This window comes from Scyliorhinus canicula, chromosome 17, assembly GCF_902713615.1.
Source record: "Scyliorhinus canicula chromosome 17, sScyCan1.1, whole genome shotgun sequence".
Taxonomy (NCBI): domain Eukaryota; kingdom Metazoa; phylum Chordata; class Chondrichthyes; order Carcharhiniformes; family Scyliorhinidae; genus Scyliorhinus; species Scyliorhinus canicula.
The window spans coordinates 28,980,275-29,005,466 of NC_052162.1; the positions used below are offsets into that span (position 1 = coordinate 28,980,275).

Below are 25,192 nucleotides of genomic sequence, written 5' to 3' on the forward strand. Positions count from 1 at the left end.
TGGGCTGGATTCTCCGTTTTTGGGACTATGCCCCTAGACCGTCGTAGAAATTGTGGCCTTTCATGCCAGAAAAACTGGTATGAAAAGGCTGCTTATTCATAGTCTTGCAGGGGACCAGCAGGGACCCGTTGGGGAGCTCGCACCTTTAGCTGCAGATATGGGTCCCTGCGCTTCCAGGTCAGAGGCCATGCATGCGCATGGGAGCGGCCTCCACAGCCGCCATGCGAGTATCCCAAACAGCAGGACCACATTAGATCCACGCCATCAGGACTTCGGCCGGTCGGGGGCAGAGAATGGCGGGTAGGGGATACGCAGCATACTCTCCGGATACTCCACTTTTAGGGGATCGAAGAATTGGGAACCGGCGCTGCTCCTGATTCCATGCACGGAAGTGGATTCTCCGCCCCGGTGCCGGACGCGATTCCGGTATCAGGGTGCTTAAAATCCAGCCCCAAATCTCCCTTTCCTGGTGTCACATTTCATATCTCCCATTCCCAGTCTCCCACTCCCAGTGTCACATTTTTTCTTATCTCCCTCTCCCAGTATCACATTTCATGTCTCTCACTTGCAGTATGTCTTTGCCGTTTGTGGTTGCCAATTTAATGATAATTCATTCCAAATCAAGGTCAGTTTGTGCTCTTGTCTACTTGAAATCTGAGTGCGATGAATGGTATTAGTAACTGTTGTAACTGTACCTTGCCTTTAATACATTGGCCCCTTAAGACTGGGCTTGGAACGTTGGGGACTCCGCCTCTGGCTCCGCCCCAGGAAACGGTATATAAGATGAGGCTCACTCGGCAGCATGTGGTGAGCACACTTCTCGGCTGCTGTACAGTTCTCTGATGATTAAAGACTTTGAATTACCAATCTTCTCTCCTGAGTCGTAATTGAGGGTATCTCAATTTAGTCATCATACGCATCAAGATGGACAGCGCTCTAAAGCCGGAGAAACTCAACCTGGACGTTCGGTCGCCGGAAGCCCCGGAAATTTTTTAATATTGGCTCCGGTGCTTTGAGGACTGTCTTGACTCCTCAGCGACTGATGTCGATGGCGCTCGCAAACTGAGATTACTACATGCCCGGGTGGGCCACCGAATCTCCTCCATGATCGAGGACGATACGACCTACGAAACTGCGGTCGATATACTGAAGAAACACTTCATAAAACCGATTAACGAGGTACACGCCAGACATTTGCTCTCGACCTGTAGCCAGCGCTCCGGGGAAACTCTGGACGAATACGTGGAGAGATTCACTGCACTCGCAAGGAACTGCAATCATAAAGCAGTGACGGCAGAAGCCCACATGAACTTGCATATGCGCGATGCCTCCGTGTCCGGTATCAGGTCCTCGTACATCCGGCAGCAGCTACTAGAAGACGGGGCAAAGGATCTCCAAGGCACGGTAACGCTCGCCTCTTCCCTAGAAATGGCCCACCGTAACCTCCGTACATACTCCGCGGACCTTGAAAGCCCCTCTCGATCCCCTCCAGACTCGGCCACACTACAGGCCTGTGCCGCGCGGCGATCCGCTCACTCCGGGGGTTCCCCATGCTATTTCTGTGGGCAAGGTCAGCACCCACGTCAACGTTGCCCGGCCCGCTCCGCGATCTGCAACGACTGTGGGAAGAAGGGGCACTTCGCTAAAGTCTGCCTGGCTGGGCCCAAAGGCCGCAAACAAAAGCCTCTTCAGGCCCAGAAATCAAGTTCCCGGCCTCACAGACCCCACAACGCGGCTGCGTGGCGGCTGGACACGCCTACTTCCAACGCGTCATCGACCTCGTGCGAGTCATGGGAGCGGCCATCTTGGCGGCAGCCATCTTCGGACCCCGACACGTGCGACCGACAGCGGCGGCCATTTTGTGACTCCTGGTGGCCATTTTGTGAGTCCAACTTAACCGAGGACTCTGACTACCCGCAACTAGGAGCGATGACGCTCGATCAATCGCGGCCAAAGCACCTGCGAAACTCAATGATGCGGGTACACGTCAATGGCCACGACACTCCCTGCCTATTCGACTCCAGGAGCATGGAGAGTGTGATTCATCCAGACACGGTAAGGCGCTGCTCTCTGCACACCCACCCCGCCTCCCAAACTATCGCCCTCGCCTCAGGGTCCCATTCGGTTCAAATCACGGGGTATTGTGTCGCTGACCTCGCAATTCAAGGCACTGAATACACCCGTTTCAAACTCTCCATCCTTCCTCACCTTTGCGCCCCCCTGCTGCTCGGTCTGGACTTTCAGTGCAGCCACCGGAGCCAGACACTGAACTTCGGCGGACCCCTGCCCCCACTCACGGTATGCAGCCTCACTCCCGACTGTAAGCCCGTCGCCACCAGGAGTCGCCGGTACAGTACCCAAGACATGACTTTTATCAAGTCAGAGGTTCAGCGGCTACTACAAAGGGGGTCATAAAGGCCAGCAACAGCCCTTGGAGGGCTCAAGTATTGGTAGTCCGCTCCGGGGAAAAGCAACGAATGGTAGTGGATTATAGCCAGACCATAAACCGCGTTATGCAACTCGATGCGTATCCACTTCCCGCATAGCGGAAATGGTGACTCAAATCGCCCAGTGTCGGGTATTCTCCACAGTTGACCTAAAATTGGCCTATCACCAACTCCCTATCCGCTCAGAGGACCGCCCCTACACGGCTTTCGAAGCAGCCGGTCGGCTGTTTCACTTCCTCAGGGTCCCTTTTGGTGTCACAAACGGAGTCTCCGTTTTCCAGAGGGCGATGGATCAAATGGTGGACCAGTACGGCTTACGGGCCACCTTCCTGTACTTGGACAACGTCACCATCTGCGGCCATGACCAGCAGGACCACGACGCAAACCTGAGGAAGTTCCTCCAAACTACCCGGGCCCTCAACCTCACATATAACAAAGAGAAATGCATGTTCCACACAACCCAGCTAGCCATCCTCGGCTACGTCATGGAAAACGGGGTCCTAGGCCCAGACCCCGACCACATGCGTCCCCTTAAGGAGCTCCCCCTCCCCCGTAGCCTCAAGGCACTCAAATGGTGCTTGGGGCTTTTCTCCTATTACGCCCAGTGGGTCCCCAGATATGCGGACAAAGCCCGGCCACTCATTAAGACCTCGTTTTTTCCCCTGACGGCTGAGGCCCAGTCTTCTTTCAGCCGTATCAAGGCCGACGTCATCAAGGCCGCCATGCACGCGGTGGACGAAGCCATTCCCTTCCAGGTAGAAAGCGACGCATCAGACGTCGCCCTGGCTGCTACCCTCAACCAGTCGGGCAGACCAGTAGCGTTCTTCTCCCGAACCCTCACCGCCTCGGAAATTTGACACTCTGCAGTCGAGAAGGAGGCACAAGCCATAGTGGAGGCCGTGCGGCACTGGAGGCACTACCTAGCCGTAAGGAGGTTCACCCTCATCACCGATCAGCGGTCGGTTGCCTTTATGTTCAATAACGCACAATGGGGCAAAATAAAGAATGACAAAATTCTGAGATGGAGGATAGAGCTCTCCATCTATACGTACGATATTAAATATCGCCCGGGGAAGCTCAACGAGCCCCCGGATGCCCTGTCCCGAGGCACTTGCGCCAACGCACATAAAGACCGCCTGAGAGCCATCCACGATGACCTCTGCTACCCGGGGGTCACCCGGCTTGCCTATTTCATCAAGTCCCGCAACCTACCCTACTCCACAGAGGAGGTCAAGGCCATGACTAAGGCATGCCAGATCTGTGCGGAGTGCAAACCGCAATTCTATCGACCAGATAGGGCCCGCCTGATAAAGGCCTCTGGACCCTTTGAGCGACTAAGTGTGGACTTCAAAGGGCCCCTCCCGTCCACCAACCGCAACATCTACTTCCTCACCGTTATCAATGAGTTCTCCCGCTTCCCTTTTGCCTCCGTGATCAAGTCACTGCACAGCATCTTCACACTGTTTGGTTTCCCTGCTTATATCCACAACGACCGGGTTACATCGTTCATGAGCGATAAGTTGCGTTGATATATCTGCTCAGCAAGGGCATCGCCTCGAGCAGAACGACGAGCTATAACCCGTGGGGAAACAAGCAGGTGGAGAGGGAGAACGCGACAGTTTGGAAGGCTGTCCTTCTAGCCCTACGGTCAAGGAGTCTCCCAATTGCCCGCTGGCAGGAGTCCTACCCAATGCCCTACATTCTATTAGGTTGTTCCTCTGTACGGCCACGAACGAGACCCCTCACAATTGTTTGTTTGTCTTCCCCAGGAAGCCCACCTCTGGGGTCTTGCTTCCACATTGGCTGACGATTCCGGGACCAGTCCTACTCCGGAGACACGTGAGGAGCCATAAAACAGATCCCATAGTCGAGAGGGTCCAACTGCTACACGTGAACCCTCAATACGCCTACGTCGAGCACCCCGATGGCAGGCAGGACACCGTCTCCCTGCGAGATCTGGCACCTGCTGGCTCACCCACCGACCCTGACGCTTTCCCCACCGGCCCCCCCCCCCCCCCCCCCACCGACGCTCCCCTCCACACACCGATTGCCGACCCCGACAGCGCCTCCCCCCATAGCACCCACAGCCCCCCAGCCCGCGCCGGCACCGATCACCCTAGTCACCCAGGATACCCCCCCCCCCCGCTCCAAGGCGGGCAAAGGCTCAGTCAACCGTGCTCCCGGATATACCATCATCAAAACTGACCGTATCCACGGCACCACCACTGGAGCAGAGAAGGTCAGCACGGACGGTCAGACCACCCAAAAGACTGAACTTATAACTCCACTTCACCCCCGACGGACTATGTGTTTTTTTAAACAGGGGGTGAATGTGATGAATGGTATTAGTAACTGCTGTAACTGTACCTTGCCTTTAATACATTGGCCCTTTAAGACCGGGCTTGGAACCCCGGGGGACTCTGCCTCTGGCTCAGCCCCCAGGAAACGGTATATAAGATGAGGCTCACTCGGCAGCATGTGGTGAGCACACTTCCCGGCTGCTGTTCAGTTCTCTGATGATTAAAGCCTTTGAATTACCAATCTTCTCTCCTGAGTCGTAATTGAAGGTATCTCGCTGAGATTCGACTTTTATGAAGATAAAGATAGAGATAACTTTTATTCTACCAATCTGAGCTCATCTGAACCCGTGCAAGAGAAAAGAAAAGCCGTGTTTAACGTGACATCATCCAGGAGCTTTCTTTACACTGTTCTGCAGGCAGCCTATACACAAGAGTGATTCAGTTCTACAGGTGGAAAGTGTTCCTATATAGCATATAGGATATAGTATAGCATATAGTAATTAGATATTATTAGGGCAGCATGGTAGCATTGTGGATAGCACAATGGCTTCACAGCTCCAGGGTCCCAGGTTCGATTCCGGCTTGGGTCACTATCTGTGCGGAGTCTGCACATCCTCGTCGTGCGTGCGTGGGTTTCCTCCGGGTGCTCCGGTTTCCTCCCACAGTCCAAAGATGTGCAGGTTAGGTGGATTGGCCATGATAAATTGCCCTTAGTGTCCAAAACTGCCCTTCGTGTTGGGTGGGGTTACTGGGTTATTGGGATAGGGGGAGGTGTTGACCTTGGGTCGGATGCTCTTTACAAGAGCCGGTGCAGACTCGATGGGTCGAATGGCCTCCTTCTGCACTGTAAATTCTATGACAGAATAAAGAATCTATGACAGCATATGTGTCAAACTCAAGGCCCGCGGGCCAAATCCGGCCCGCGGTGGAATTATCTTTGGCCCGCGAGATAATATCTAATTACTTTTTTTTTAAATTTAGATTAGCCATTTATTTTTTCCAATTAAGGGGCAATTTAGCGTGGCCAATCCACCTACTCTGCACATTTTTGGGTTGTGGGGGCGAAACCCACGCAGACACGGGGAGAATGTGCAAACTCCACACGGACAGTGACCCAGAGCCGGGATCGAACCTGGGACCTCAGCGCCGTGAGGCGGTTGTGCTAACCACTAGGCCACCGTGCTGCCCTAATAATATCTAATTACTATTAAAGCTGGCCCCAGCAATTGAAGCGCCTATGGCGTATGATATGGCTGATGCCGAGTTTATTCAGGTATAGTGTGAATCACAAAGTGTTGGCCTGTGGAAAAATGTTTTCATTAGAAGTTACTCTGGAAAAGCTCCAGATAAAGCAATAAGAAATAAATGCAACTAATTTTTTTATTTATTTAATATTTAATGTTGTTTTTATAGGCAATAACCTAAGCTTTATTAGTTCCAGGTTCAATAAGTTCATTTCAATAAGTTTTGCAAAAAAACATTGAACCAGTCCGGCCCTTGACTTGTCCCAATTTTTAAATTTTGGCCCACGGTGTATTTGAGTTTGACACCCCTGCTATATAGTATCATCCTTCCTGCTTTGACAAACAGTGCGTATCCTCACCTGAGGATTTTGCAGGAATGTGTCCTGGAAATTTGTGCAGCCACCTGCACGGTTCAGCAATGGGTCATCATGTTTTCTCCAGGCCCCTCGCAGGATCACCTCGTCCCATGTCTTGTGAAAACTCAGGTAAGACGTGTTTATCAGTCGACAAACTATCACATCGGTGATGTATTTATACCAGTCTTCAAATGCCATCCTTTGATAAAATCCAGAAAGATAGGCCTGTAAGGGACGTATGAACCAGATAGCAAATATAGAATACATTTCCTCCAGTTTCCATGATTCAGCACTGTAAATGATTGACCTGTCTTACTTTTTTTTAACTATAGAGTACATCATTCATTTTTTCCAATTAAAGAACAATCTAACTGGCCAATCCACCTACCCCGCACATCTTTGCGTTGTGGGGGCGAAACCCACACAAACACGGGGAGAATGTGCAAACTCCACACGGACAGTGACCCAGAGCCGGGATCGAAACTGGGACACCGCGTCGCCGTGAGGTAGCAGTGCTAACCCACTACGCCACCGTGCTGCCCTGATTGACCTGTCTTATGCTGCAGCATTCTTCCAAGAATAATATCTATAACAACAGATAGTAGAGGTTTCTTAAATTGACTAAGTCAGCCTTTCGCTATAACAATGGCCAATAGCATTGTTGATATCAATCGGGAACACAAGATCAGGACTGAAAAGATCAGAGTTATGAAGGATTCAAGTTGTGAAATAAACGCATTGGTTATATATTACTGGAAATCAGCTTCTTGTACACCTGAAACATTGTGAAAGGCGAAAACCCATAGTACAGGACATCATCAACCTTGAAAAGAATTGGGGAGTTGTCTCACTAAATCACTGCTGGAGCTTACTTGAATACTGTTGCAAGGATACCAATGTCTTTTTAGCCATTGATTTGATTTATGTTTCGAATGTGAAAGCTGATGTTGGAAAATAAATGTGCTCAAATTTGAGGATGCATTTTAATTTCATCATGTTGAAAAATATCAGGAGCGGATCATTTTTTTCAATTAGCACCGAGTATAGAACAGCAGACTATCCACTAAAACCCCCTTGAGATTTGTCCAACAACGTATATTAGCCATAGCCTCAAAAAGCATCCTCGAGTTTACCAATGTAAAGTTCAAACTTGCCATGCTATGTGTCACTGTGCTCCTTGGTCTAGGTGACAGTGTGGAGTCCAGAACAAATTGTACAGCCTGTGAAAAGATAATGGACCTTTCTTGTTCTGCGTTTGTTGTCACTTACCTTTTCTTTGGGGTTCATGTTCAAATAAAACCCAGCTTGAAGAGATGACAGATTTTCTTCGATGAATGCTGGTAAAGATTCGAGATGACATAGGTATAGCCATTCCCACACTCACTGAACAGGAGTCTATGAATCTGTTTTGCATTTGATAATACTCAAATCTGTCGTGGTATCCTTCTGCTATCTATGTGCAAGACGAGTGAGGATGCAATTTATTTGAGGATCTCTGGTGGGGTTTATTTCCAGTTAAGTCAGTACAAGCAGTCGAGTAATCTCGAACCACATTTGGTTGTCTAAAGTATGACAGTTCAGAGAGAGGTCCTGACTCCTGGTCACATGATGAAATCCATGTACCTAGCTCATCTGCATGTTGAACTTTTTAAAAGGACATCACTCTTAAAGTGACATTACAACAGAATCGGCAAACAAAAATACGTATTGAATCAAGTGACCTTTTTTATAATCTGGATTTGTCGATTTTATGGATCCCAAGGCCAACGTTTAACTAGTGAATTGGCTCACCAGAATTCTCCATCATTCTTGACTTCAATACCAATGGTTTTCCGCTCCTTTTTGCTGACCTTCTGCCACTCCTTCGAACTAGAAAAATCAGAAAATTAAGTGCTTAGGAATTCCAGTTAAAATACATTTTCTATCAATAGAATTTGCACTTTATGGTTTGATCAAAATTTGGTAACTAAACAATGTGCACTTCTGTAGCCCTGTTAACGATGTGCAGAACGATTGTAAGGGCTGGTTGGATGTGCAGAACACTGGCAAATGGAACTTAACCCTGAAACATGTTAGATAATGCACTTTGAGAGGACTAACAAGGCAAATAACAAAGAACGAAGAAAAGTACAGCACGGGAACAGGCCCTTCGGCTCTCCAAGCTGCACCGGCCATGCTGTTCATCCAACCTAAAACCTTCTACGCTTCCGGGGTCCATATCTTTGTATTCCCATCCTATTTATATATTTGTCAAGATGCCATTTAAATGTTACTATCATACCTGCTTTCACCACCTCCTCTGGCAGCAGATTCCAGGCACCCACTACCCTCCGTGTAAAAAACTTTCCTTGAACATCTCTAAACTTTGCCCTCAGCACCTTAAACCTATGTCCTCTAGTAATTGAAGGCAAGGAAATATATACTGAATAGTAAGACCCTAAGACGTACAGAGGATCAGAGGGACTTTGGCATACATGTCCATAGGTCGCCGATGAGAGCAGGACATGAAGGCATATGGGATACTTAGCTTTATTAGCCAAGACGTAGAATATAAGAGCAGGGAGGTTAGGTTGGAGCTGTAAAGATTGCTGGTTAGGCCACAGCTGGAGTATTGTGTGCCATTCTGGTCACCATACTATAGGAAGGAAGTGATTGCACGAGAGGGGATGCAGGGGAGATTGACCAAGATGTTACCTGGGCTGGAGTGATTCAGCTATCAATAGAGACTAGATAGGCTGGCTTTGTTTTCTTTGGAGCAGAGAAGGCTGAGGGGGGACTAGATTGAGGGACATAGATAGTGTGATGGAAGGAACCTTTCTCCTTAGTGAAGGGGTCAATAATCAGGAGGCATATATTTAAGGTAAGGAGGTTCAGAGGGGATATAAGGATGGCTGGAATCTGGAACTCACTGCCTGAAAGGGTGGTAGAGGTGGGAACACTCACAACATTTAAGAAGTATTTAGATGAGCACGTGAAATGTTATAACATACAAGGCTATGGGACAAGTGCTGGAAAATGGGATTAGAGTAGATTCATGTTTAATGGACAATGGACGGAAGGGCCCCTTTCTGTGTTGTAAAAGCTCTACTCTATGACCTTAAAAGTCAATTTTCTGCAGTACACAAAGATAATGGAGCTAGGTGATGGCTGTGCCGGACTTGTTGTGGATAAAGATAAGGATGCAGTGAATGAGTTATGGTTTGTGGAGATTGGCAAGGAGAGCTTTGGCAAGGTCAAGTCTTGAGGTAACACGAACAAGTTACACTATATTCTTAATATAAGAAAAAGAATAGGGAATTGTTTGGGCAAAGGAAAGAGAGGTCTGATGGCACTTTCTGTTACTCAGACAGATTTGGTAATGGTTGGTTAAATCAGTTGTGTGCCAGATACGTTCATGTTTATGTTGCTGGGACGCGAGGGAGTTAAGGTGAGGGCCATACCATGGAAAATAACCATGATTGGAAAATAATAAATATTTTCTGGGTCAGTGGCATTAAAGGAAGTGGATGTGGAGTGGTTGAGCAGATTAGTAGTGTTGTGGTGAATGAAGAATCAAAGATAACAGCATTAAGGTCTTTTTTTCAAGTAGTGATGTGAGAATGGGGATGAGTGAAGGCCAGGAGGTGAAATAAAGCATGTTGTTGATAGAGTAGATGTGGAAGAAATAAACTATGTTCAGTTTGAGCTGTTCACTAAGGCTCTGCACTACTTTGCCTTTCCTGTGACATCTGGTAAGGTTGCTGACCAATGTGGCGTCGAAGTGTGATGGCATCCGTTTTGACAACATTTTCCAGGTTTCAGGCAGTTGTTTGAAGAGTGTGGCAGCACCCTCGGCAATCACAGAGAAGACAGAGCTTTTGTGTGATCTGTCACCGTCACAGACACGCAAGTTGATCCAATGATTGTGGGGGTGTTGTGCCACCAAAGACTAGCATTTAAATAAAGAAGAAGGTGGAGAACAATGTGTAGCACTCTGGAAAAAAATATACCAGAGGTGATGAAATAGGCGTGGGAGGAGAAACCAATCAATTGATGAGCGTCCAAAATGTAACCAGGAGGAATGGAACCATGGAAGAGGTGGATTATGGAAGAGAGACATATGAGGAGGCTGGTGGAGTTGACAGTTTTGATGATGTTGTCACGTCAATGAACAACAAAAAGGACAGCGAGCCACAAATTTACAGTAACGTGATTTCCATTGCATTTTGCATTTTTAATTTTCTAAAGACAAACAAGAGCTTTTTTTCTCCACGTCTGATCTCTCAGCATATTTTGGTTTTACTATCCATAATTTGGTGAAGGATTCTTGCTGGAGTTAAACACCAGGAGGGTTTGCTTTCAACATGGTTCATTCATTTTGTGTACAGCAATGTGAAGAAGAGAATATTCATCCAAAATAATTTAGGAAAGTACATTTACATTTTCTCACCACCTTCTCGACTTCAACTTTTACATTTCATTCATGGACCAGCGTCACCTATTACTTACTTATCACTCCATGGGCCCAACCACTCGCCTCTTCCCCACGGGTTCCTCATTTGTATCATAAACAGTTTTTCTGCAGTGTCCCCCAGTCGGACTTTCTGCACTTTGGTCACGGAATACGAATGGTCAACCTTCAGCCCTTGCAACCTGCTGGGGTCCAGTTTACTGTCAGGTTTTAACTGCAGAAATACAACAGAACTTAGATTCATTTGTCAGCCTTTTACAACTTGATTTCGTGGAAAACCGGATCTTCGGCATTCAAATGGCAACCTTTTAATGGCACTCTCACCTTCAAATTTAACAATGGGAGCTTGGAGCCAGAGCACAAAATATTTCAAATTAAAAATACACAAGTAAAAATTGCTTAGAAAAGGGCATTGTGTTTTTTTTGGATCTTGTCTGCATTTCGTCTCGGAGATGGTTTATTTACTGTCCTTGGCTTACTCTCAAATTCCTCTTATTTTGATCTGGGAGAACAGGCTCAGGATGTCAAAGAAAATAGTTTTGAGAAAATTGCACAAGCTATTTAATATATCCTTTGCCCACACAGAAGGAACTTTGTCTCATCTTAGAATAGTGACTGAGCATCACATCACACCTTGTTTGAGATGTCAATAGCAGGTCCACTGGACAGGAATTATTATAATGGTAATATATACATAATTACAATGGACATACTAATTGGCCCATAACATCCTGGTTTCACAGCATCGCATTTGCGGGGTATGCCATTAACGCACTGGGGAATTTCACGTGCGGGCCTAACTGACAATTGCCCAGAAGTGCTCACTTCTTCTGGACAATTGTGCTGGGCTGGGACCATTCGACAGAAGCGATTTAAATTGCTAACTTTGGATGGTTCGACCAGTTTAACCCTGATAGTTACTCTGAAAGGGTTAAAAGGAAAAAACACTTCTAACTCCATAGTAACTAATAAAAAAAACAGACCGAGCTTCACACAGGACACCCTGCATACACACTGCGCCCCACACCACCCCCAACCCCCAGCAAACCGACCTCCCCCAACCCCTAACCCCTCAGTCCGACCCACCCCACTTCCTGTCCGACCCACCTCTCATCCCAGTCCTACCTGACCAGATTCAACCCCCCCCCCCCCCCCCCATTCCCAGACTGACCAACTGACCATCCCCCTCCGATCCAATGCCCTCTTCCTGGTCTGATCCAACCCTCCACCCCCACCTCCCCTTGCACTCTCCTCCCCCCTCCCCGGCCATAGGAATCAGGAAAGGGCCATGGATTGGCAGGGAGTGTATGAAGGATTATCAGGGGTGGGTAGGAAGCATGGATCAGCATGGGTTGGGTGGCATGGTAGCATAGTGGTCCCAAAAGCACAAGTTCCGAAAGTCATGCTTGTTAGTTGAATTGGACATTCTGAATTCTCCCCTAGTTTACCCAAACAGGTGCCAGACAGTGGCGACTGAGAGAGTTTCACAGTAACTTCATTGCATTGTTAATGTTAGCCTACCTGTGACACTAATAAAGATTATTATTATTGACATGGATGGATATCATGAAAAATGGGTAGGGGGTGAGGATATGTGAGGGGTGGGGGCTAGAGGGCCTAATATTTAACAAAACAACTGGACTGATAGCCCAGAGAACCCATGTGAGCCTTCTAAACAGCCCATCTCACAATTAGTCAGTGCCTCTGACTGCCTCCAATCTGTGTCTGGGGTGGTGGTCCCAACTCCATCCCATATCCACCCCAGCCAGGAATGAAATTAGTGCCATTCAAGGCAATTTTTCCCATCAATGAATCAGAAAAATTCCTGATGCAAACAATCCATCTCAATAGTGAAAATCTGGTCCCATGTTCATTTTTACAGGATGTGGGCTTGCTGGTTAGGCCAGGATTTATTGCCCATCCCTAATTGCCCTTGAAAAGGTGGTGGTGAGGTGCCTTCTTGAACCGCTGCAGCCCACATGGTGTCGGTCCACCCACTGTGCTATTGGGCAGGGAGTCCCAGGATTTTGACCAAGCAACAGTGAAGGAATAGCGATATATTTCCAAGTCAGGTTGGTGAGGGACTTGAAGGGGAACCTCCAGGTGGTGGAGTTCCCATGTATCTGCTGCCCTTGTCCTTCTAGATGGTAGTGGTCATGGGTTTGGAAGTTGCTGCGTAAGGAACCTTGGTAACTTCCTGCAGTGCATCTTGTAGACGGCACACACTGTGCGTTGGTGGTGGAGGGAGTTTGTGGATGAGGTGCCAATCAAGCCAGGTGGATCATCCAGGATGATACTGAGCTTCTTGAGTGTAGTTGGAGCTGTGTTGGACAAGTTTTGGGGAGTCAGAAGGTGAATTACCCACCACACGATTCCTAGCCACTGACCTGCTCTTGTAGCCACAGTATTTGTATGTCTTGTCCAGATTGGTTTGTGGTCAATAGTAACCCCCATGATGTTGGGGATTCAGTGACAGTAATGCCATTGAATGTCAAGGGACGATGGTTTGATTCTCTCTTATTGGAGATGGTCATTGTCTGGCACTTGTGTGATGCAAATGTTACTTGCCACTTGTCAGCCCAAGTCTGGATATTGTCCATGTCTTTCTGTATTTGGGCTTGGACCACTTCAGTGTCTGAGAAGTCATGAATGGTGCTAAACATTGTGCAGTCATCAGCAAACATCCCTTCTTCTGACCGTATCTTGGAAGGAAGGTCATTAATGAAACAGCTGAAGATGGTTGGGAAGATGGTTGGGCCTTGGGCACTACCCTGAATTGATGGTAGTGGTCGTGTATTGATATCCCAGGACTGAGATGACTGACCTCCAACAACCATGGGCAGCACGATGGCACAGTGGTTAGCACTGCCACCTCACAGTGCCAGGGACCCAAGTTCATTCCAACCTTTCTGACTGTGTGGCGTTTGCATATTCTTCCCGTGTGTGTGTAGGTTCCCTCCGGGTACTCCGGTTCCCTCCCACAGTCCCAAGGTGCGCAGGCTGGGTGAATTGGCCATGGTAAATTGTCCCTTAGTGTCAAAAGGTTAAGTGGAGTTACTGGGGTGTGGGCCTGGCTAGGGTGCTCTTTCAGAGGGTCGGTGCAGACTCGATGGGCTGAATGGCCTTCTTCTGCACTGTAGGTATTCGATTATTCTAACAATCATCTTCCATTGTGTTTGGTATGACTCCAATCAGGTTTCCCTGATTCCCACTTACTCCAGTTCTTTTAGGGCTCCTTGATGCCATACTCGATCAAATGCTTCCTTGATATCAAGGTCGGTCACTCACACCTCACCTCTTGAGTTCAGCTCTTTTGTCACTGTTTGAACCAAGGCTGTAATGAGGTCAGGGGCTGAGTGACCCGAGGCAAACCCAAACTAAGTGTCAGTGAGCATATTGCTAAGCATGTGCCGCTCAATAGCACAGTTGATGACCCCTTCCATCACTTTACTGATGATTGAGAGAAGACTAATAGGGCAGTAATTGATTGGGTTGGATTTGTCCTGCTTTTTGTGTGCAGGAAACACCTGGGCAATTTTCCACATTGCCGGGTAGATGCCAGGTTCGTAGCTGTACTGGAACGGCTTGGCGAGGGGCGCGGCATGTTCTGGAGCACATGTCTATTGCCGGAATATTGTCAGGGCCCATAGCCTTCGCAGTATCCAGTGCCTTCAACCATTTTGTGATATCACGTGGGGTGAATTGAATTGGCTGAAGACTGGCATCTGTGATACTGGGGACCTGTGGAGAAGACCGAGTGGATTATCCACTCGGCACTTTTGGCTGAAGATCATTGCAAATTCTTCAGCATGGTCTGTTGCACTGATGTGCTGGGCATCCTCTGTAATTGAGGATGGGGATATTTGCAGAGATTCCTCCTCCATTGAATTGTTTTACTGTTTGAGTATAACTTAGCTCCTGCCTTAATTGTCAGATAGATTTTCAGACATCTGAATAAGCTCTTGCAGCATGCGTACTTGCGTAAGGCTGGCATCATGACTGCGGCCGACTATTGAAATCCGTGTGGCTGGATTAAGGGATGACACCATTTTAATTTCTCCAGACTGGTGATTTGCCAATGATATTCCCACAAGTATGATGTCAGCTGTAGCCACCTGGGGTGGCCACTGCCCAACACAAAATGGAAGATTGCAAGGAATGCAGGGAAAATGGACATGTTGTAAAGCAAGCAGCTTGCAAAGCGCTTGTATATTTGGACTGCTGCAGAAACCAGTTTTGACTGCTGCAGAAACCAGACAGCACTGTGAAAAGAAACCAGTTAACATACTAATGAGGCAATACCGGGCGATCCCCAGATACAATGGAAACAAGTTAAACACAGATCGATACATTGAATGGAAGGCCAGACTTTTCAGCGCCAAAGAAGCCCAAAACAATAAGTCCCAAGAACCGCCCCAGTGACCGAGGAACTGCCCCATTATTGGGGGATTCAAACATATCGATTGGGAAGAGACCCAATCGATTCCAAGCAGGTAAGGGAGTCCGCCCAAAGGGGCGCGGATCCCTGGGACCTATAAAAGACAGGTCCCACACATGGTTCAGTCTTCTGATCCAGCCCTCCAGCCCTTCTCTCTCTTTGACCAACACTCCTCCGTGGACCAGCACCTCGACCAACTTTTGCCAAGAAGATCTTGAACGAGAGAGAGGAGAGGGTTTGGACAGCAACCGCCAGCAAGTAAGTGTCTCACAACGATCGCTACCAGAGATAGACACTCCTGACCCCTTTTAACTTATACCAACCTGAAGTCTGCAGACCAGAACAGAGCAAGAGGCCTTGTTCCCTGACCCAGCAGTTCCTTCGAGATAAGTATTAGTTTATTTAGCGGTAGGAATAAGTTTAATCCTTTTAGCGTGTGCATGGGTAATTATTATAATTGTATTATAATAAACTCAGTTGTTTGGACTTACTAATTGGTGTATTTATTTGGTTTTATTGTTTTGAACTTCACCTTGACCTTGTGGCGGTGTCTTAACGACACCTGGCGACTCCAGAGCTAAGTAAAGAAACAGAGCCAAATTGAGTGCTAAGCACACTCACCCAGAACGACCAACACGGCAAATTATAAACCATCTTCAATCCTTTTTTCTTGGCTGATGGTAGTCACATGTTGGCCAGGTCAAGATGGCAGATATCCTTCCCTGAAGGACACGAGTAAACCAGATTGTTTTTTTATGACAATTGAGGATAGTTTCATGGTCACTATTGCTGAGACACCAACTTTATATTCCAGATTTATTAACTGAATTCAAATTACACCAACTGCTCTGGTGGGATTTGAACCTTTCTTCCAAAAGCAATATCCTGGGTCTCTGGAATACTAGTCCAGTATCATTGCGCAACTATCTCCGCCACCACAAAGGTGAGGGTATGAATCATTCTGGTTTCTCAGGCTGAGTTTTTTTTTGCGGCTCAGGGGAAAACTGCGGATGTGAGAAGCTTTCAGGAGGCAGGGGATGAAGCTCTTATCTTCCAGCAAAGCCCATCCTCTCTTCACACAAGTCTTCTCCTGCAGTGGGAAGCCTTGGCTGTCAACTCTTCACAACAACCTGACTGAATTCACCAACGCCACACTATGGGTGAAGGAGAAACCCAAACATAGCTGTCAATGCAAAGGGTTTGGCATTCAAACTTGCTGACATTTCGAAGAGTTATAGGAAATTGTTGAAATTTTGATCACTATTTTAGGAATGTTTTGATTTTTGCTTATTGATTTCTGGATTTTCTTTTTAGTAAAGACGGGTTGATGCATTTTCCTCAAATATCCTTTTTGTGTCACGGGCCTATGAAGGTATTTGTCTTCATATTAACCTCCAGGAGGATGAGTGTGTGGCCCTTTCCCAGTGGGTGGGCTCTCCACTTTTATTACTAGACTATAAACCCAAGAGTCCATTAATTTACATTGGGGAAAAAATATTGTTGTGTTGTTGCTTTTCTGTCTGAATGCTCCTTGCCAACATACCGGGTTTCTTTATGGTGTTTTCAGGTTATACAGTATCTGTTTATTGCCAGATTGTTTGTGATGATAGTGCCAAGTATCTGTTTGTTTATTATCATGTGAATATATCAGCCTATTGAATAGTAGAATCTGTCTGTCCCTTTTGTAAATTATTGTGTTGTATGTAAGACATTAAGTTGAGGAATAAAGTAATAAAACACTTCAATAAATATTTCATTTGAGGATGAGGATTTTCTGATCAGGTTGATGAGTGTTAATGGTGGTGTGAGGAATGCTACGAGGGAAGAGGTTCTAGTGGTGCAACACTAATTTACATTGATTTCTCAGGGGGTAGCCATGCTAAAAGTGATGCTATATTAACAAATTCCCCCCCCCCCCCCCCCCCCCCAGCTTTAGAATATGTGAACACTTCTAAAATTATCCTGAATTTGAATTAAATGTTTTGTGTATGCAATCTATCATCTAAAATCTCAAAACATTTCAGTTTTGACCAGCAGAGGTTTTTTTCATTGGCCTTTGGCATGTAGTGTCATCAATATCACAGTCTAGACACAGAATCAACCTCCCTCTGCACTTTATTTTTAGTGCTCTATTGGGGAGAAATCAGTTCGCCTGGTGTCACTGCCAGCTATCAATAACAGCAAAGAATACCGTGCAGGATTACATGAATAGATTTCCCCCCCCCTGGTCTTATTTGACGTAGGTTATATTTTAACGTTTCCTCTGATCCTCCTCAATGATGCACCTTAATCCAAATTCAGAAGAATATTCCTTACTGTGTCAATGTGAGGTTTCTGTTAGCTCCACTATCCCCTCAATGATCATTCTGAATAGCATTGATAGTTTTAGAATCAATGCTATTGACTGATAGCCACAGGAAACAGCCTAATTTAATTGATACATCCTGCAAATAAAGGATACATTCATCACAATACACTGGAACAGATTAGAACCCATGTTTTGGAATTGAATAAATGGTGTTCCAACCCATCATGCAATTTCATTTTTTTTCACTATACATAGATACATAGGAAATAGGCCCTGGAGGAGACCCTTTGGCCCTTCGAGCCTGCTCCGCTATTTATCACGATCATGGCTGACCATCCAACTCAATAGGCTATTCCTGCTTTGTCACCATATTGTTCAGATCAGTCCATGGTTATGCCATTGAATATTTTGGAATGTTCATTCTGATCACAGTGTCCTATTTTTTAAATTCCGTGATGATGATAACATTCTGTAATTGGGCAGCAGTTTGGATTATTCACTGCAGCTCAACATTTTAATATTGGCTCGAATTATCCTTCCGTGGCATGATGTGCCTGCTATATTTATAGAATGGGACAGAATGAAGTGACGTACATGGATAGAACAGCTGATCAGTCCTCCTCGGTTGTACACTTTCAACAACTTCTCAAACAACTTCAGCCTTTTGATGCTGTCTTTTACATAGTTGATTTCTTGCAGTTTTATGGTTTCTGCTACCGAGCCGGTGAAATCGACAATCGCATCCCCAGTATTCCCTCCATCCAGGGCTTCATAGCATCCTGACAACCTGCAGGCAATAACATAATCCACATCACATCAAACCACCGAATACTGCTTTGGGAGAGTCAAGAGGGACAACAATCAAATAATGGAACCAGATCCAACTGCACCATTCTTTCTGATTTTCCTTTCTGCAAAATCTCCGTGCTTAAATCAATATTAATAGTGCTATTTCCACCCCAATTGGCTAGAAATGAAATGAAAATCGCTTATTGTCATGAGTAGGCTTCAATGAAGTTACTGTGAAAAGCCCTAGTCGCCACATTCCGGCGCCTGTCCGGGATGGCTGGTACGGGATGGCTAGAGTGTGGTGTAGAATGATGCAAACAGCACAGATCCAATCCGCATACCAACAAAGGGAGTTCATGCAGGTCTTCCTCCTTGCCTTGCCCCACACTTGATGCGAAACGGTGCCTCTCAAGCTATATGTAACCAATTGTCTCTCTTTAATGGAGAGATATAACTATAGTCATTCATAGACTACAACCAACTGTTGGTTACCAGCATTTCCACTCAAAACCATAGTTACTACCAGCAGATGTTGAAAGAGCAATATCATGAAGGTGTACTTTATGCCAAATAATGATTGTGACTCCAGCATCTGGAAAAATGAATTGAAGTTTTAAAATACAGACTATAGTGACTTAAACTCAACCAAGATGGCTGCATAATTTGCATTAGTGTACATTGTACATTCCAACCCCAATGAGATGGACACTGCAAAAACTCACTAAAGATAACAAGCATATTTTCTATTCCATTAACACAACATCCAGATACTCAATTGGGTGGAGATAAGCCAACCCTTTGTATAATTTCAGCAGAACTGAGGACAAGCAGCTAAGAAGCCGAGAGAGATCCTTTCTCTCTCTCCACTCAGCAGGCAAGGCTTTAGGCCCGGTCTGTTATTATTTCTTTTCCCTCTCCATGTGCAGCAGAAATAGATTTTAAAGGAAGAACCCAACTCCACAGCTGTGTCTCCAGAGGAACGGGCACATCATCCGTCTGCAGCTTTAAACCACCTCCACATTTAAAGCAGGTCTATGCTATTCATCGACTACAGCTCCACCTTCAACACCATTATCCCAATAAAACTAATAACCAAACTCTGCAATCCTGGACTTGACACCTCCCTGGGCAGCTGGATTCTTGACTTCCTCACCATCAGACGGCAATCTGTCAGATAGGTAACAACACCACCTCTACAATAGTCCTCAACACCTGGGCCCCGTAACGTTGTGTGCTCAGTCCTCTACTGTACTCCCTGTATGGCAAGATTTGACTCTAATTCTATTTATAAGTTTGCGGATGATACAACTGTGTCTTATAGGGAACAGATCAGTCTGAGGGAAAGTCATTGAGGAGTATCTCAAACAACGACGAGTCAGAGTACAGAAGGCAGATAGATCACTTGGTTGCATAGTATACCGAAAACAACCTCTCTCTCAATGTCAGCAAAACCAAGGAACTGATCATCGACTACAGGAAGCGTAGTATGACACATGCCCCTGTCTACATCAGTAGCTCTGAAATGGAGATGGTCGATAGCTTTAGCTTCCTGGGGGTCACCATCACTGACAGTCTGTCCTGGTCCACTATCATTGATGCAACAGTTAAGAATGCCCAACAATGTCTCTACTTCCTAAGGACGTTAAAGAAATATGGCATGTCTGCATCGACTCTCACAAACATCTCCTGATGTGCCATAGTGAGCATCCTATCTAGACGCATCACAGCTTGATACGGCGACTGCTTGGCCCACAATCGCAAGAAACTGCAGATTGTGGTTAACTCAGTCCAATGCATTACATAAGCTTGCCACCCTCCCATTGATTCTGTCTCCATCTTCCTCTGCCTCAAGAAGGCAGACGGCATTGTCAGAGACCCCTTGTATCCATACTTTGCCCTCTTCTAGACCCTTCCATCAGGCAGAAGATACAGAAGTCTGAAGGCCTGCACAGCCAGATTTGGGAACAGCTTCTTCCCCGCAGTTAGCAGCCTCCTCACCGACTCTCCTCAGATTGATCTGTTCCCTATAAGACACTATTCACAATGCTCTATCATACTCTTGCTTATGTCGTATTTGCTTTGTTATTTTGTCCTTGTTCCATGCTGTAACTGATTACTTGTTTGTCGATGTACTGTGTACCTTCTCGCAATCACTGTAACGATCTACGTTTTTATGTCTACTGTGTTCCTTGGCCACAGAAAAATATGTTTCACTATACCTCGGTACATGTGGCAATAAATAAATTAAAATCAAAAACTACTGAGTGAAAGCAGCAAGACCACCAAATTCAGCCTCAAACCAGCTGAGTCACCGAACTACAGACTGCATTCCCTTTAATTTTTATGGACTGCAATTTGATCAACCCATTCTTCGACAAATTGAACGTGTTTGTCAAAACTTGAGGTGTATTTTATTATTTTCCTTCGATCCGTTAAGTAGTGGTATAAAAGAATTAACTTATTTCTTTGTTAACCTCAAGAAAATCTGTCCTGTTGGTTCTTTTATGATCACAGCACATAAGCAGTTACGTACTCCCTAAGTTAGCAAGTATATCCTTTTTAAAAAAAAACTCTATTGCAGTCAAATGAGGAGAGGGCAAAGAGGAGAACCATTAAATCCCTCCTAACCTGACCCTAACATCAACTTTAACATCATCATTTTTGCTTATTATTAAAGAATTTTCCACTTTCATTCCATCTCAATTTTCTTATCAACATTAATTTCTAGTTTGGATATCAAGATAATTATCTAGATGTTCTACTACTGCTCTGAGGTCCTATGAATTAATTCTACCACGGCAGATGGTGAAATTAGAACTCAATAAAAAAAATCTGGAAGCCTAATGATGCCCATGAAACCATTGTCAAAGGTCCTAAAACCCCATCTCATTCACTGAGTCATTATTGTGGTGGACTTCTACAAACTGTTCACAAGAAACTCAGGGACAGGTTACAATTATTATCACACCGCACACCGTAGAGGAAGAGCAGTTTCCTAAGGGACCCCTAAAAGAGCACTCTGTCAAATCACAAATTACCTGGTCTGGCCTAGGTGTGACTCCAAACTCCTCTACAGTGGCCCACAAACCATTCAGTTCAAAGTCAATTAGGGGTGAGCAACAAATGCTGGCCCAGCCAGTGACACCCACACCCCATCAATGAATAAAAAACAAATAAAACTGGAGCATCCCAAAATAATTGTTCAGTACTTGGAGCATGTTGGTCCAGATTTTGGTGCAAAGAAAGGTTTTCACACTTCCAGAATCTTACTTTGCATATGCCTTCTCCAGGAGTGCACTCCAGAACTCCTCTTCAGAGTCAGAGTGGCAAAACAGCAGCTTCTCATTCATTGTTGGAAGACGATCGTCGATCACAACATCAATCCACTCGGCAAAGCGCCAAAATCGGAAGTGAAAGATGCCAGCATAACTACTTGGCTTCTTTGGGTCCCAGTTCTGCTTCTTCCAGTCTGGGATTACCTGCATCCAACAACAGGAACTGAGGTCATTAAAAACAGACAATGTCAGATGTACCCAGCAGGTGCGGCAGCGTCTGTGGAGAGAGAACCAGAGTCAATGTCTCATGTCTGAATTCTGAAGGAACGGCCTTAACTTGAAACATTGGGCGGGATTTTCCGGTTGTTCACGCTGATGGGATTGTACAGTCCTACCGACGGTGACCCCCCCCCCCCCCCCCCCCCCCCCCGGGTTCTGTGGCAGCATGGGTGCGTTCAATGGGAAACCCTGTAGACAATGGCAGGACCGGAAGATCCCATCGCCGGTCACTGGCGAGTCGCCTCCGGCGTTGCAGGAATCGCCGCTGCCAGACCTGCTGAGAATTTCCAGCATTTCCTGTTTTAGTTCAGATTTCCAGCATTCACAGTATTTTGCTTTAGTTACAGGAAATTAGGCACTGGAGATTGCATATAAACTAAGCGACCATTTGGAACCCTAAAACACAACTGTAACTCTTTTTAATTCTGCAATCAACTTTCTTCATTCTCTCTTTTCCATTCAGATATGACCTACTTGTTTGTTAAGCTGTGGTGTCCTCAAATATATGTTTGCAACCTTTCCTTTCCTTTGTCTTTTCACTGAAAGCTTTGGAGCTCAGAGAAAATGTAAGATATTTTCGAGAAATTTGATTTGCCCGCTTAATGGACAGAGTTGTCAGACCGATGGCTCTCTGTGACATTATGGGAAATGTTCAGAATAAAAAGGGTTAATGTCATATCATAATTAACCACTAGATGGAGCTAGATGCAGAACTATATAAAGTACTGACTCACAGACTTCTGGGAGAAGGCTGGAGAGGAGAGCAGGGGATCAGTGAGAGAGATCAGAGTACAGTCATAGTTAGAGTGTGGCGACTAGTTTTAGTTGAGTGTAGATTACTAGATTATTGTTTACTATTGGAGTAAGTGGCCGAGGGATGATGGAGTCAGCTGGATTCTCCTTTGCGATCCAACCCAAAATGGGACAGGATAACAATGGAGAATGAGGCAAAATAGAATGATAGAGTTATCGAGGTCTACGTCACAGAAAAGGCCCTTCGGTACATCACGTCTGTGCTGGTCAAAGACAACCAATATGCGGGTTAGGCCTAACAACGCCTTCCCACCCCAACCTCAATTTTGTTTCCTCATCAGGAATTCCTCTTCCACAATTGCCACATGAACAAAGGTGGAGGGAACCTGGTAAGAGTTTCCTGGCATCCCCCTTTCTCTTTTATTAAATTTAGTTTACATTATTTTCTTTTACAATTAAGGGGCAATTTAGTGTGGCCAATCCACCTACCCTGCACATCTTTGGGTTTGATTTGATTTGATTTATTGTCACATGTACCGAAGTACAGTGAAAAGTATTTTTCTGCAGCCGAGGAACGTACACAGTATGTACATAGTAGTGTTGCTCGTTATGCTTTCCCTTAATTTGCTCTGTTTTAATTACCTTTGCTCAAGAGTCGGCAGGTATCTTTCTGATGCCACCACAGGGTACAAAGCCGAATACTGATCAATGACTCGATACACCAGTTAGTAAGTTTGAAATCAATGCACATTTATTTACACACAGTCAATTATTACTCAGGCATAAACTCTACTCACTAAACTACAACTACTACTAAAAGCCTATACTTAGCTTCGAGTGGCCCACTCAGTCAGAGGAACAAGGGCCGTTCTGATACTGCTGGCTTCGAACTGGTATAGAATAGTAGCTAGGAGCGCCTATCTCGTAGCGTGCGTTGACCTTAGACTTACTTGGCTGGTGCTTGGCGGCCTCTCGTCACTGAGAGCCAAATGCCAAGGTGAAGATGGAGAAGCTAAGAGTTCTCAAGAGCTTCTAAGAGAGTGAACTGACCTTGGGGACTCTGCTTTATAGCCCCCAGGGGTTTCACGCCCTTTTGGGCGGACCCTGGACTTGGTCCCAGTCAATTGGACCATGTCACAATCGTTTGTATCGATTCTCTCCAATAACGGGGTCGTTCCCTGATCGTTGGGCGTCTCTAGGTAACCGTTGGCCTGCATTTGTTTTAGCTTCCACTGGCGCCGGGGAGTCTGTCCTGGTACCAATTGTTTCAATGTTTCTTTTTGTCCCCGGAGATAGCTCATTACTATGCTAATGGCTAGTAGTTTCCGTTCTGTCTGGGTTCTGCAAGTTCCAATCCACAGGAAACCTTGCACCTGCTTGTTTTTCTAGTGCTTTCCATTTTTCCCTGCACTCTTTGCGAGTATCCATTTTGGAATCAGGACGTGGCCACCCCAGGTGGCTACAGTAGACACAAGAATAATCAACAGAGAACATTGACAAATGGTACATCGACAAAACAATGATTGGTCAGAGTGCAGAACAATGGGCCAAACAAAGAAAACAAAGCAAATACATGAGCAAGAGCAGCATATGGGGTTGTGAATAGTGGTTTAAACAGGGGCTGGTTTAGCACACTGGCTAAATCGCTGGCTTTTAAAGCAGACCAAGCAGGCCAGCAGCACGGTTCGATTCCCGTACCAGCCTCCCCGGACAGGCGCCGGAATGTGGCGACTAGGGGCTTTTCACAGTAACTTCATTGAAGCCTACTCGTGACAATAAGCGATTTTCATTTTCATTTTCATAGTGTTCTTACAGGGAACAGATCAGTCTGAGGAGTCGTTGAGGAGTCATGTAGCTGTGGGGACGAAACTGTTCCTATTTCTGGATGTGCGAGTCTTCAGACTTCTGTACCTTCTGCCTGATGGAAGGGCCTGGAAGAAGGCAATGTCTGGGTGGGAAGGGTCTCTGATATTCTGTCTGCTGGCTGTGGGGTTGAAACCCATACAGGCAGGGGGAGAATGTGCAAACTCCACACGGACAGTGACCCAGGGCCAGGATTCGAACCCGGGTCGTCAGCACCGGAGGCATCCCCCTTTCTTATCCCTACTTCCCAAGCCTTCAATGTGAAAGGTGGTTGGGGTGGTCTTGGCTGTCGCACTGCTGGGATTTAACCAAGGACTTGTTGGAATCCTGGCAGGTGCCCCCTTTGTATCAGAGTGATCCCAGACCCAGGATTGAGTAAGGGGTGGAGCCTCAGTAAATTTTATAAAGTTGCTACTTGAATCTAATTCCTCTATTGAGGTTTATGTCAGCAGCAATGTCTAACCTTCTCCCCCAACATCTGTTATGTCCTATTAATGGTACACAAAGCTCTCTATATTTCTTCAATGCTCAGAATTCTATCAATACACATTCAATGCTGAATTGTGACGGGCATCAGAGGAGAAAGAAGGCTGAGTTGACAGATGTGAGAAATTTCAAACAGTATCGATATGTCATCAAATAGCAAGCTCATGAGAGTGTGCGAAAGCTAAATGAAGCAAAAATAATCAA

General features: G+C 46.0%; 1 protein-coding gene across 1 annotated transcript in view; it reads right to left on the minus strand.

Annotated features, from left to right (window-relative positions):
- Positions 1-25,192, minus strand: part of LOC119952038 (calpain-5-like) — a 184,022-nt gene that overhangs the window by 35,517 nt on the left and 123,313 nt on the right. The window contains exons 3-7 of the mRNA XM_038775525.1: positions 21,603-21,811; positions 18,138-18,330; positions 10,836-11,011; positions 8,139-8,216; positions 6,351-6,546 (exon numbers count right to left, since the gene is read on the minus strand). Of these exons, the coding sequence (XP_038631453.1) occupies positions 6,351-6,546; positions 8,139-8,216; positions 10,836-11,011; positions 18,138-18,330; positions 21,603-21,811 (852 nt within the window). The remainder of the gene's footprint in view (positions 1-6,350; positions 6,547-8,138; positions 8,217-10,835; positions 11,012-18,137; positions 18,331-21,602; positions 21,812-25,192) is intronic.